The sequence below is a fragment of the Alternaria burnsii genome, assembly GCF_013036055.1.
Source record: "Alternaria burnsii strain CBS107.38 chromosome Unknown 715, whole genome shotgun sequence".
Classification (NCBI taxonomy): Eukaryota; Fungi; Ascomycota; class Dothideomycetes; order Pleosporales; family Pleosporaceae; genus Alternaria; species Alternaria burnsii.
In genome coordinates, this window is record NW_024066116.1 from 1,343,215 (window position 1) to 1,356,559 (window position 13,345).

General features: G+C 50.3%; 5 protein-coding genes across 5 annotated transcripts; 3 read left to right on the plus strand and 2 right to left on the minus strand.

Moving 5' to 3' along the window:
- Positions 1-211: 211 nt before the first annotated feature.
- Positions 212-2,994, plus strand: GT037_007608 (glycoside hydrolase family 76 protein; the record flags this gene model as incomplete). Its single annotated transcript, XM_038932655.1, has 2 exons — positions 212-754; positions 1,864-2,994. The coding sequence occupies 2 exons, from the start codon at positions 212-214 to the stop codon at positions 2,992-2,994; spliced, it is 1,674 nt and encodes a 557-aa protein (XP_038785143.1).
- Positions 2,995-3,456: 462 nt separating this feature from the next.
- Positions 3,457-4,074, plus strand: GT037_007609 (mannan endo--alpha-mannosidase dcw1 precursor; the record flags this gene model as incomplete). Its single annotated transcript, XM_038932656.1, has 3 exons — positions 3,457-3,477; positions 3,532-3,619; positions 3,692-4,074. 3 exons carry the CDS (start codon positions 3,457-3,459, stop codon positions 4,072-4,074), a joined length of 492 nt encoding a protein of 163 aa, XP_038785144.1.
- A 2,026-nt stretch (positions 4,075-6,100) lies between these two features.
- Positions 6,101-7,378, minus strand: GT037_007610 (uncharacterized protein; the record flags this gene model as incomplete). The annotated part of the gene is made up of 1 exon (XM_038932657.1): positions 6,101-7,378. The coding sequence occupies one exon, from the start codon at positions 7,376-7,378 to the stop codon at positions 6,101-6,103; it is 1,278 nt and encodes a 425-aa protein (XP_038785145.1).
- Positions 7,379-11,259: 3,881 nt separating this feature from the next.
- Positions 11,260-11,959, plus strand: GT037_007611 (rna-binding domain-containing protein; the record flags this gene model as incomplete). The annotated part of the gene is made up of 2 exons (XM_038932658.1): positions 11,260-11,560; positions 11,631-11,959. 2 exons carry the CDS (start codon positions 11,260-11,262, stop codon positions 11,957-11,959), a joined length of 630 nt encoding a protein of 209 aa, XP_038785146.1.
- A 500-nt stretch (positions 11,960-12,459) lies between these two features.
- Positions 12,460-13,134, minus strand: GT037_007612 (uncharacterized protein; the record flags this gene model as incomplete). The annotated part of the gene is made up of 1 exon (XM_038932659.1): positions 12,460-13,134. One exon carries the CDS (start codon positions 13,132-13,134, stop codon positions 12,460-12,462), a length of 675 nt encoding a protein of 224 aa, XP_038785147.1.
- Between the last annotated feature and the right edge of the window lie 211 nt (positions 13,135-13,345).

The window sequence follows — 13,345 nt, forward strand, 5'->3', positions numbered from 1 at the left end:
CAGCTTGTAACCTCGGAACTTGCGCATCTCCGTTTCGCAACTGAGGAGTTGAGCCAGTGAATACCAGCACTAACACGGCTTCCAACATGGCCTCTAACATGTCAGTAATCATGTCGCATTGTCCTCTGCCGTCTTCTAGATCGGAACTAAGTTGTTATCGCACGTCGTCCGTCGCATGACAGTCGTCTGTCCACACCCTCCACTGCCTACGATGCCCGACCCAAGAATTGAGCACCTAGAAGACTTTACCGCACACGAATGGTGCAATGCTCTGATCTTCGATCCCTCAATAACGCGCGTCCACAAACGTCATGTCTTCGGCAAGGGAGACGAATGGAACTCTCTCTTCACCCGCAGTCTCTTCACCAACGATGCCATTCGCGCCTTCCTCAACTTGTACAAACCTGGCAAAGGGCAGAGAAGAGCAGTAAACCGGAACAGCATAGTCACAGGCGAGCCACCGAAACTCAGGAACGTTGCGCCGAGCGACTACGACAAGGAGTTACGCAGACGAACGGCAAAGGAGGATGTACAACACGACCTCACAGACCCAGAAGCGCCTGAGAATACCGTGTTAGTCTCCATGGGTGGTGAGCTTGATGGTGGTATTGGGCGTCTTCACGGCGGCGTCACTGCATCCTTGCTAGATCAGGCTATGGGCTCGCTGTTGATGCACTACTACGAAAGTAGCAATGCGACTACAGAGTTGAGGGTCAAGTACCTGAAGGCTGTCGAAACGCCTTGCATACTGAAGGTCAGGGCGAAGATAAGTAGAGAGGTGGGAAGGTGGATAGAAGTAGCAGGATGGATCGAAGATGGAGAAGGTACCGTGTATGCTGAAAGCTGGGGTAGTTTTGTGCTAGCCAAGCTTGAACCATCAGCGAAGATATAAGCGTACTGATAAATGGCAATGTAGAGACAAAAGGACAAGGAAGCATGTAACGGGAAAGCCTCCAGCCATCGCCCGCTTCCAGCCATAGGCAGCGCGAGCCGTATCGCGAAGATCTCACGGTCCTGGCATATACATTTTCAGTCTCTCGGCCGCCAACTATCCCGCGCGCGACTCATGCGTTTGATCTTATCATAGTCTAGATGGCGAACGCGATGTGTATCACACCCTCACCCAGATCAGTGCCATCGCTATCGCTCTCAATGCATATATCCATCAACGGTCCCAACGACCGCTATCGCAGCATGAACCGTTCTTGCCGACCCCTGTCAGCACACGTATCGCGACTTCTCGGCTTCTCCAGTGTTCTCAACATCTGACGAATCACATACTGCAGCGTCGTGGCATTGTGTTTCAGATATTCAGGCAAATTGATTCTAGACCGGGCCCCCTAGCCGCCGATCAGGAGAGTTTTGCAGCCGTTGGCAGGTTCACCCAACGAAGTTTTCTTATCGACAACGCACACAAGGCGATGACATGGCACATCTATATTTATGGTGGGGAGGCCAAGGTAATTTGACACCCGTTTAATCTTGGAATGTGCACGGCGTCGGTGCAGAGTATGCTGGGTTGAAACAGCGTTATGCGTTGTAGGCTGTGTAAGTTATGTACGATAGCTATCTACAGCTTTCGTCTTTTACGCGTAAGCTTGATCTTTCATCCTCTCTTCCATTTTTTCGTCGTTCTCTACCGTCGCATTTTGCGCAGTCTCTCGTTCATTGCTATTTTTCTTGGTTCAGCGAACCATACACGTTCATTACAAGTTCATTACATTCTTTTTGCTTTGATTAGCCTACATTCAAATCAACGACATCGTAAATCTAAAATCTTCGTGCCTACCGTAATCGTTAACCATGATACCGACCTATTTCGCCAACGCGATATCCCTCATCGTTCAAACTGCTGCGAAACAGGCCCCACCTCCATCTCCTCCACAACCAGCCGCCCTCTTGACCACCTCAAGCATCCTCGCTGCTTCACTCAAGTCTTCTTTCCCGGATCAAGGTCTAGCATTATTACCCCAACCGTACTGGTGGTGGCAGTCCGGAACTGCGGTCGAAGCGCTTCTCAACTATGGTCCAACAACAGGAGATTGGCAGTATGAGGAGATGCTAAAGAACACGATCGTGACTCAAGCGACAGCAACAAACGACTTCATGACCATCGATGCCACCGGCAACGATGATCAGGCATGGTGGGCGCTCGCTGCCCTGACAGCCGCCGAGAACAGAGTACCGCAACTAGGAGGCATAGCTTGGGTCGACCTAGCAAGAAACGTCTTCAACGAGCAAAGACAGCGCTATGAAGACGGTGCAAACACGTGCGGAGGCGGACTACGCTGGAAGATTGACTACGAAGACGGAAACAACGGATGGCACTACAAGAACGCCATTACAAACGGATTATTCTTTCAACTCGCCGCCCGTCTCGCCCATCTCACAAATGACACAGAGAGTTTGGCCTGGGCTGAGAAGACGTATGCTTGGAGCACGAAAGTCGGACTCGTGGACAAAGATTTCAATGTCTACGATGGGACAGATGAAGAGAATGGATGTTCGGATCTGAACCACAACCAGTGGAGTTATAATGTTGGAGTTTACCTTTATGGCTCTGCTGTTATGGCAGTCCATACCAAAGACGACAAATGGATCGACCGAACCCGCGGTTTTATTGCTTCTGCGAAGCGGACTTTTACTTCACCAGATACTAGCGCTTTGTTTGAATCAAAATGCGAAGGCAAGGATATAGATGATGGAGGTTGCGACACGGATCAGGTTTCTTTCAAGGGTTTGTTAGCACGCTGGTTAGGTGCTGCGGCAGAAATCTTACCAGAGGTCAAGGAAGATGTTGAGAAAATTATCAATGCGGCTGCAACTGCGGTTCAAGATGGAGAAAAGACAGATTTGGGGCCTATCGAAAGCTTTAATGCTCTAGAGGTTGTTGACGCGAGTCTGAGAATGCAAGGATTAGGTGGTGTGGAGGGCGTCATAGGGTTAGGAAAGGCAAGAACAAAGAGGAGCGTTGCTGGCAGGATATCATGGTGATCAGATACGCCGATAAATGTCAGTCGAAGTTGGTCAAGGATATCCCAGCCGTTTGCTTGCTTTTCCGACGTGACCTCAAGAGGCTGCTCTCCACGATCGTGCTGTGTTTTGTACATCATCGCTATCCCAGAAATACCCCTACATTTGTAGGAATGAATCCCTGCCGTCTAGCGTCATCGTCTGCAGCCGGATCGTGGGCGATCTCATCTCGATGCGCGGTCCGCTACGCGGATCGATGTTCCGGTTACCTTGAGGGGCTACGGGTGGCTGCAGCCCCTCAACACCAATGGAGCTGTTAAAGCTCTCATAATGACGTCGCGGGTGCGGAAGCCTGCCAGGAACGTCAACAAACATCATTTAAGATAAGCTCGCGTGCGGACCAATGTTCACTAATATCTCATCTCACCGTACCATTGTTGCTTTGCTGTTCTCAATTGATCACTAGTTGCGTTGCGAAACATCATGCCTTCAGTAAACTCAGCTGTAAGTGTCGCTTTCGCGATTGTGCAAGGTATGCAATTGACTGACTTCTGGCAGGTGTTCCATGCGTACGCGTACGGTACTGCATTCTGGTACGGTCTGCGTGGCATGTGCCGTGTGTACGACCCTATTATGGTCATCGGCTGTACGTTGCTCAGATGCTCTTCACTTGTCTTCGTACCATTTAGATCAGAGTTTTGAAACTAATATGATCTAGGGTTCCGACCTCCTTCGCAGCTGAACCTTGCGCCGAACGATCTCGAAGCATACAACGTGCGCAACGATGGGTGGTGTCTCGTCACCCTTGCGTTGATCCTAGTGTCCTTTACCAACGCTGTGCCTTTCAGCTCAGCACCTGCAACGAAGCTCACGTCAATTCCGTATGCGAAGGCGGTGGTGGCTGCGACAGTCTTCCATCACATCACAACTGGCATCGGCGCGTACCAACACTACAAACTGCCCAGTCACTACAATACCAGTATGAGCATTGGCGTGTGGGGCAATGTGTGGCTGACGCTGACGGGACTTTTTACCTTGGCAATGCTGCAGTCGAATGCAGGAAATACACCGGTCGAGGAGGTTGCTAAGAAGGCTAAATAGCTGCGTAGTTAGCGGCTACTTGTTTGGATTCTTCAAGAAAGTTCTGATCGCGGCAATCGAAAGCCTGCCGTCAGAGTGTAATGATGAGTATCTACCAGGGAAGGACAGAGGATTGGAGTCTACGCAGCGTACGCCAGAAATGCTATGACATCTGACGTATGAGGAGTTATTGGGTGACAATACATGAACCAAACGAGGAAAAGAATTGGTTGACCATCCATTCACTCGCATCAGCTGCCACTTGATCTATTGTGAAGTTAACCCGGTATTTCCAAAGAATGTTCCAGGGGTCATGTACCATATCTTAATCTTCCGCCTCACTATCCGTCATGTGTACCTGGGAAACCCACCAAGTCCCGGTGGGTATCCGCGGAAGTTCCAGCCCTGCTGGGTCATGATGCACGGCGTGCAATATGCGTTCCGGCGAAAGTCGTAGTAATTCTGCTCTAGGCATCTTCGGGATTGACGGTAAGGGATGCCGGGCTGATTGAAGTATCGTGGGTCGTTGATTTGGTTCAGACTCATGCGGAAATGATGACACGGTGGGGCCTGTATGTACTCTCGGTGGTTACAGCGTTCCCAGTGACGATGAATGTCTCGACACATAACTTTGGTGAGGGGCTCCAGGCTGTGAGGCAAAAGAAGTTGCTATGAGCTCAGCTCGACTCGTTATGGGTGAGTCGTTTATATTCATATAGAACATTTCTATATGGTGCCAAAGAATCTTGACAGTCTCACATTGTCACCGCTCTTATACATGTCCCTCAGTGTTGTGATTGTCGAACACATGCTGATATCATCCAACCGTTGGGCACGGGGAAGGCGGGGAGTGGGTTTGAAAATGAGCCTTGTACTGTATATACAGTATGTAGCTATGGTATGAGATCTTCTTGTATCCACCGGTGAGTAGTTAGTATACGTACCGAATGATGTGTGGTTTCAGCGCATGCGAGATACTGTTCGCGGCATACAAAGATGCTTTTCGTGAGGATGCGAGCACTAGCTCAAACGGGCCGCGCAACGTAAGAACACATGGCAGGGATTTCGGACAGCTTGCCAAGCAAAGATGAGGTGAGAGAGTGTTGGGAGCAAATCGGATGCAAGCCGTAGCACGCCACGGGGATGAGGCAACATATGACACTTTGCTCAGCCTTAGGTAGCATATCCAGCTCCTGGAGTTTAAGTATACGAACGTCTGGTGGTACGTAAATCGCCACAAGGCTGTCGTGCAGCGCTCTCGCTTGTCTAAAGCTTTGGTTGTAGTACAAACGACCGTCATGTTTGCTCTGCTGTGACCAACGAATGTCCAAAAAAAAGAGCGAAAGTAACATCCGGACCGTAACCCAAAAAGAAAAGTCAGCCGATTTGCCTGTCGCAATAAACGCTGTATGCGTCATACACACTTGTAGCTGCCCACAAGAGTCGATACGGGTACCTCCCCGATTACGCGAAGATCAATCCTAGAGGTGCATTGAGAGGCCCTCCGCCGGGTAAAGGAATAGAACCCCATAGGATGGAGCTGAAGACCATGTAAGTTTGCCATTACCTTAACTAAAGTGGCAAATGTTCTGTTCCAATTGTGCAGAAGTCATAATGGCAAGAGGTCCACATTAAGCAAGTCTGACTTGGCTTCGTTACCTCGACTGGTAAAAGACCTTTCATCAAAGCAGCCATATTTAAGATTAAAGTAAGAACGAACCAGAATTCTGCGATGAATGTTTTGATTGATGAACGCCTACTAAGCCACCCACCCGGGTATAAGTTTTTTCAAATGCCAACAAACCAGAACGCCTAATATATGCATGCAAGGGGTATCGCCCAATTCCAATCCCGAAACGCTCAAATGCAAATCAACGACTAACTTCCCAGCCTTCATGACCATGCAATCGTCATCATCATCATCATCATAATGTTTGTCTGTTCGTTTGCGCAAGTGGCCTGCCACCAGAAAGCGCAGTACGCATGCAATAGAAGGAAAGCGCTGGATACAGAAAGGAAACAAATATCATGCCTATGACTGCACCCTTCACAGTCCTCTGAACTTGGCACCGTTTTTGTGGTAGATGCTGTGCATTGCACGAGGAATAATTGCAGAAGCAGCAGGTTGAGTTGGAGCTGACTGTGTAACAGTGACCATGACGGTGTTGGTAACCGTGACGACAGAGCCGGGGTTCGTCGACGATGTAGGAGCTGCTCCAGGACGCCCACTGAGAGTCGGGATATCAGTAGGAAGTGGCAAAGTGTAGTTGAGGAATGGAGCTCCGCTGCTGATAGAAGGAACAATACTGCTGACAACTGGAGCGCCACCGGTTGGCGAGGGCGCTGCGTCTGTGACAGAGGGCGTAACAGCAGGTAATCCTCCGGAAAAGATGGGTCCGACTTCGCCTTGCACGACGTTTGTCATGAGAGCCGTGCGAGAGGCGAAGTCCGCTACAGCAACGGTCATGGCATCTTGCTGAGGACCAAGATCGAATTTTGTCTCTGCAGCCTCAGCCATCGCGACATCTTTGGATGCGACATCGACATCGATGCATGTGCTGTAGTATTCATCCTTTCCGTTCGGATAGCTTGGGTCGATCTTGCCAGAAGCTGTGTTCCATTGCCAGACCCAGTAGATAGTGTATGGCTTGCCCATCTCGGCGTTATCAGGAATCTGAACGTTCGTTTCGCAGGAGAGAGGATAGTTGCCTGGTGCCCCTTCGACAACTTGTCCCATTGCGAAATTCGGATCGGACTTCTTGCGCTCGGTAGCGATAGGTGAATCGTTCTGTTCATAGCAACGGCCATCGTCGAAATCGTTCATGGTGAGTAACTTGCCGCGCTTGTCCCCGCCTTGGCCATCTTGAGTCCAGCTCAAAACCGTCAATAAATGCTCGTCCTCCTTTGGTGAAGTGGTGCCGTACACAAAAATGGTACCGCCCTTCTTGGGTTTTCCTAACTGGTTGTTCGGTAGAGAAACATGTCCATTTTCCGTATACCGCATGGCTACGAAACCACCAGGTGTGGCTTGAAGACGAGGATATTTGTCCTGAGACTGCTCTTGTTTACGTTGCTTTTCGTGACATAGTAGCGTACTGTTTGTGATGAAGACGTTGCCTGGTGTTTTGTCGCCGGGAATCTCATAGTTCATCGAGGTGCCGCTATAGCCCGGATCGGTTTTCGCGACCATGCCTCGCGGGTAGCCATATTCGCCAACGTACTCGCCTTTGTCGTTGACGTTGCGCAGCTGCTCAATCCAGCTGTGGCCCATGGCGACGGGGGCTGCGGCCATCGCCGCGATTACTAATGTGAGTATGCTCGGCATGTTGGGTGTAGATATTCCTTCGCAAAAGCGGGATCGAGTGGTGTTGTAGTTTTGACCTGCAAAACAAGGTTGTCCGTCAAGTAGAGTCGGTAGATAGTCGTAAGGTCGGGAATCTTGTAGCGTGGTAGTGTAGTTGAATATGTCGTGGCTCGTAAACGAAGTATTGTCAAGGTGAAGAACACTATTGACCCATATAATTGTGGAATAGCTGGCTCAGCTGACACGCTGTGAATGGGAGTACAGTGTGGAGCGACACGCGATCGATTCGTGTTCACCGGAAGAATAGCAACAAAGTTATTGTTCAGCAAAAGTGTATGAACGTTTTGGTAATAGTACCCAACACAACGTACACCGACAAGAAAATAAAGGAATGAGAACGCAAGAGAAGAAGTCAAGACGCACACGAGCCAGGTGTGATGACAAAATGTAAAGCTCACGCGGCCATGGCCCTTTATTGAGGCAGGTGATGGTAGTGAGACAGACGCTGTTGAACGTTGTAAAATCTCCGGCCTAGAAGAGAAGAAGTGACAGGAGCCAATAGAGAAGGAGGCACACGAGGTATCGAAACACAGCGCCACTCCACGCGGCGCTGCAGTCAAGCTTGTGAGCCTGAGTTCTATGGGTGTAGGATGTGTGTTTCAACGCTGGCCGACACTGTAGCCGCCAGCCATGGCTTTCCCGTCCGGCAGCATGGCCGCGGCGTAGCGCGCATATGCTGCAGCCTCCCGTACTCTGCGGCGCGAAGATCGGCCTCTGGTACTCGGTAGTTGATAGTTTAAGTCGCATTGCAAGGCTGCGCTAGGCTGTTCTCAGACATGCAGAGGGGCCGTTGAGTGTCAGAGGACCGTGTGCCGTTGATCTACAACACAACGACGGAAGCTAGGCATCATCTAGATCATTATGCGATCTCGCTGTAGGGTTGTGGAGACATGCTGGGAAACAACAACAGCCTGCCATGGTGATGTTTAGAGGCGCTTTCGCATCATGCACCCACCGAAGACGCGCGACGACCCACGTGGAGCGAGCGAAAACAACGAGAAAAGCATCGCAAGTGTGCCAGAGAGTGATGCCCGAGCCACCCGACGACAGGTGAATGTGCGCTGTTGCAGCGCTTCGAGAAGGAAGGTGAACCTGCAAGCGACGGGGTGGGGTGAAAGAAGTTTGGTAGGAGGCTCCGCTTCGTTTCAGGTCAGAGCACAACCGAGCGTCGATTGGCTGTTGCCCGCTACGCTAGGCTTCATACTAAGGATTGGAGATATCATCTGATTGGAGCGCATTATCCTATTTCACGATACCTCCCAGCTAGTCTCTTCGTACGACCAGATTGACGCCCATCCAGTCTCTATATTTGATAAGCGAGATTCCAGACACCTGGCCGACATCATGCACTTTTTTTTTCCATGGCTCTCTCGGCGTGTGGGAACATGGACGACAACAAGATGAGTTATTTTCCTGAGGCTCGTTCCCATCCACACGAACACGTTTCCTATCGGTTATTCATGTTTCATCCACAAGGGAAAACTGCGGGGCGCGGAACAGCCCTGAGGCACAGCAAACGGCACAAACGGGAGCCTGGCCAGCATCCCCACCTGTCAAAACGGCTCGCAGATTACAGGAACCAAACCCGAGGCTAACCACGTCGGACGACCATAGCGTTACATCTCTTATTGTGACTGCTCAAACCCAAAGCGCTTGGCTATGTAGGAGACAGTCAGGCACCTTCCCGGAAACCATCTTCCCAAAGTCCTTGCACCTTGGAGGCCCCAAGTCAAACATGCCTTGACAAGGAACGCTCGCTCTGGACACTCTACTGATACGTTTACCATATTGACACACCCATGGCTGGATCATTGAGAGATGTCTAGGACACGAGTGTTTAGTATATTTTCCCGAGGCGCTACAAGAAGTTGCGCTCAACATTGACACAGTTATCAAACTCCGACGGCACTTGATGGGCCAATCCTTCAGTCCAGCCGACGAAAGTGATTTCTTCCTAGGCGCTAAATTACGAGCACAACTTCCGTCCCCTGACATAGTAGGCCACATTGTCGACATGTGCCGATTTGCCCTCGTCCTCTGCATCTGTGCTCACACTTTCCACAAGGAATTCTTTTGGTGTCCAGCAAGATTGACACAGCCATCAAACAGCTTCTGTCTCTGCGTCGATGTGCACTCAATCACCGTCGAAGGGTAAACAATGAAGTGACAACCTCATGAAAGCATTGGAGGTTGGTATACGCTTCTTTGAGATGCTTGGAGATCAAGACACGTGTTGGTGAAGATATGAACAGAAGAACGACATGTACAGTGCGTGTGATCAACAACATTGTTGACGTGAAAGATCAAGAAGACCGCGAAGTCAGCGGTAATAGCATCAAGCATGTTACTACACTACCGTTACGGACTATCACACATTCAAGCACTGAATGCAGCCTTTGAATTTTCTCCTTGCTTTTGAAGGCTCATTTACAGCATAGCAATGCGCTTATCTTCTCTGTTGACTCGCTCCCATTACTCATCTACAGAGCAGTCTCCAGACAAGCGAATATTGCCTCCTTCCTGAAATGCCACTGCCTAGCCCCAAACCAGCAAACTGTACATGCGCTGCAATTACCAACTCTTGGGCTTGCGGCTGCCACAGCTTGACTTATAAAGCTACTTGTTTAGGACCAATCTACCATCATCCACCAGTCATTGTTGGAGCAGAACTCCATTGGAAGGAGATATGCGGGGAGTGCTTAGAAAGGTCGAGTGTCGCGGAGAGTGCGTGGTGTCAGAGGCGAGGTGTATGTCCTTACCACGTGCCAGAAGATGAGAAGTTATGATCTAGAGAGGCATTATTGAACTTTACGTAAGTGTAGGAGAAGATTTTTGAGAACCTTGGGTCATACCGACTTGGTGTGCGGACGTCACTTGTTGGCCCCAAACCGATATCCGTTTCGTTATTGATTGCGACAAGTGCTGCCCAACACGTGTGGAGACCAGCACGCTTTGGTCATACATGATTCCTTTTTCAATGGCTATCGTTCTTCCTAGTCAGATCACTATCCAAACCCCAACATATCTTAGTGTTGTTACAACCGCAGCCAGGGGCGTCGCGCCAATAACCAAGTGCGTCTTTCATACAAATTCGTGCCATGAGACACTTAGTCACCAAGGGAAGCCTTTCCAAAGATGCAGGCTTGATACAAACTCCATGGTACTCTTTAATCGCACGGGTATGGTCTACCTCACTTCTCTGGTAAAGCGCTTCGTAAACCCCGCAGGATTGCGACATTTCCGACCCAGCAATCAACTCTTGGTGATATTGTTGTACCATCTGGGCAAGATATTCCCTGTTTATACTACTGACCGACTTCCTGTTCCAACACTCAGTGCCAGCGTTCAATGCAATACTGTTCTGGTCATTCGTGAGGTGCGTTAAAAGGACCTGAAGGTGACAGTAATATGATTTTGAATTACACCAAGACCTCGAATGCCAGCGACAATAGACGGGTGTTAGGAAGCAAATTGTAAGCAGCTAGTAGACTGATGAGTGACCGTGGTCTATAACGCCATCGCGAGTAGCTGACTAGTTTGAATGCTGCCGGCGTTGCCACAGCTAATGCGACATCATTCTGGATTGGAAAGAGACGATGATCAAGAAAGTGAGTGAAGGTGGCGCTTCTCGAGGATTCCTTGGCATTCGCCTAGCTTTGTCAGCTAACCACGTGCACTAGCCTCCGCGACAATCTGCCTAGCAGAGAGCTTCGCGCATCGCGACTTTTCCAGCCCGCGCGCGACAACCTCACCACGCCATCGCCGTTTGCCCTCGACACAATCGAAGCGCTCTTACATCGACACCTCCAACACCTCCAACACTCTCTTGAACAAGCGCAACCATGGCCAACTACCTCGCCTCCATCTTCGGTACCGAGCAGGACAAGGTCAATTGCTCCTTCTACTACAAGATTGGCGCCTGCCGTCACGGCGACCGCTGCTCCAGGAAACACGTCAAGCCGTCGTACTCGCAGACTATCCTGCTGCCCAACCTCTACCAGAACCCGGCGTACGACCCCAAGAACAAGATGAACCCGCAGCAGATGCAGATGCACTTTGATGCATTTTACGAGGACATCTGGTGCGAGCTGTGCCAGTATGGACTTGTTGAGGAGTTGGTTGTTTGCGACAACAACAATGACCGTACGAACCCCCCTTTTCTTATTTCGCTGCTTCAGAGTTGAACAGTTTGCCAACGTAACCTTTCTGACAGATCTCATCGGCAATGTCTACGTCCGATTCAAGTACGAAGAAGACGCGCAAAAAGCCTGCGACGCCCTCAACTCGCGCTGGTATGCTGGTCGTCCCATCTACTGCGAACTCTCGCCCGTGACCGATTTCCGCGAAGCCTGCTGTCGTCTGAACAGTGGCGAAGGCTGCGTCCGCGGCGGCTTCTGCAACTTTATTCATCGCAAGGAACCAACGGCCGAGCTGGACAGAGAGCTGGACATGTGCACGCGCAAGTGGTTGAAGGAGCGTGGCAGGGACGCGAGGAGCATGTCAAGGAGTCCTACACCGCCTGCGACGAAGAACAGGTTCTAGGGTAGACATGGAGTGGGAAGTGTGAGACACGGGCTGAATACGAAGGGCGTTTTGGTGTTATACATGCTCGCATAGTTTGGGACATGTTGGTTGATACCTCGATATCCGTAGCGGGCATGGCGTTGCAAATTGGCATTTGTAAATTAGCTTTGGTAAAATAGTGAAGTGTGGATAATAGGCTGGACTAGGCTACGCAAAAGCGATCATGTCAGTTCATTCTAGTTGATTCGTGTGCTCAGACTATCCCGTGAGTTGCGCAACAATGATGTGATTTTGTCAAGGAAAGAAGCAGACATTGCATTGTGGTCAAGTAAGACCTGGTATCATCTAGAATATAAACAGAAGAAAAGGAAAGATCCATGCATCGCTGATGCAGGTCGGTACCCAAACACCAGCCCGCGTCCTGTAGAAAAGACATCAAACGCCGCCTATACACAACATGCCCAAATAACCATATCTACATCCATCTCATACGTCCTGATCTTCCTCATGTGATTCCCTCAGATAATATTGTGCGCTTTCAACACCAGCACAGTGACTACAACGCCTGCAACCAGCAGCAGAAAGATCATCCAGAAACACCAGCAGATCCATGTTCGCTGCTTGGCTTTGCGTTGCTGCTTAGCGAGCCATGAATCTCTATGTGACGCGTCAGCCGTGATCGTCGTCACGAAGTTGAAGCGTGATTGCGGACGACCGGATAGGCTGAGGGAAAGTGTAGAGAGGTTGGGGGTGCGGAAGAAGGAGCGTGATGGTGATGCAGGAAGGGGGGACAGTGATCTTTGAGGTGGGGCAAGGTCATCCCCATCTCTGTTCGAGGGATTCTCTTGGACAGAGATGGTCGGTCGCAATAGTGGTTTGGTCGAATTCGTCTTTTGGAGTTTGGTACGAGAGCGTTGTTTCTTCTCCCGCGGTATCTGGCTCGCAGATGCCTCTCCCGAAGATTGGGATAGGGGCGATGTAACAAAGGACGACCGTACGGACGGGAGTTGGACCATGGGCGGGAAAGCAGGGCTTAGGTGTGATTGGGAAGTGGGGGATCCGAGGGGCGAGTGCGAAGGGGAAGACAGGGAACTTTGGACGTACGGTTGCTTGGGGTCCTGAATTGTCTTTTCAAGGTCATCTTGGTGCACCGCCACGCTGAAACGTTTCCAGAATTGAGGATCGCGCACCATGTTGGTTGATGTTATGAATGGTGTTGGAGAGAGAGCGTATTGAGGTAGCGACGGTATGTAGGCGATGGCAAGCTGCCAACGTTGTTCTGCGTTGAGCGTGTACGTAGGTGGAGACAGTGGTGGATTGTAGTCGAGGAGCGATGGATTTGGGTTGTAAAAGGTTGTGGTGACGAGAATTATTGAGTGAGAGTGGTGTAGGCGAGCAAGGTAG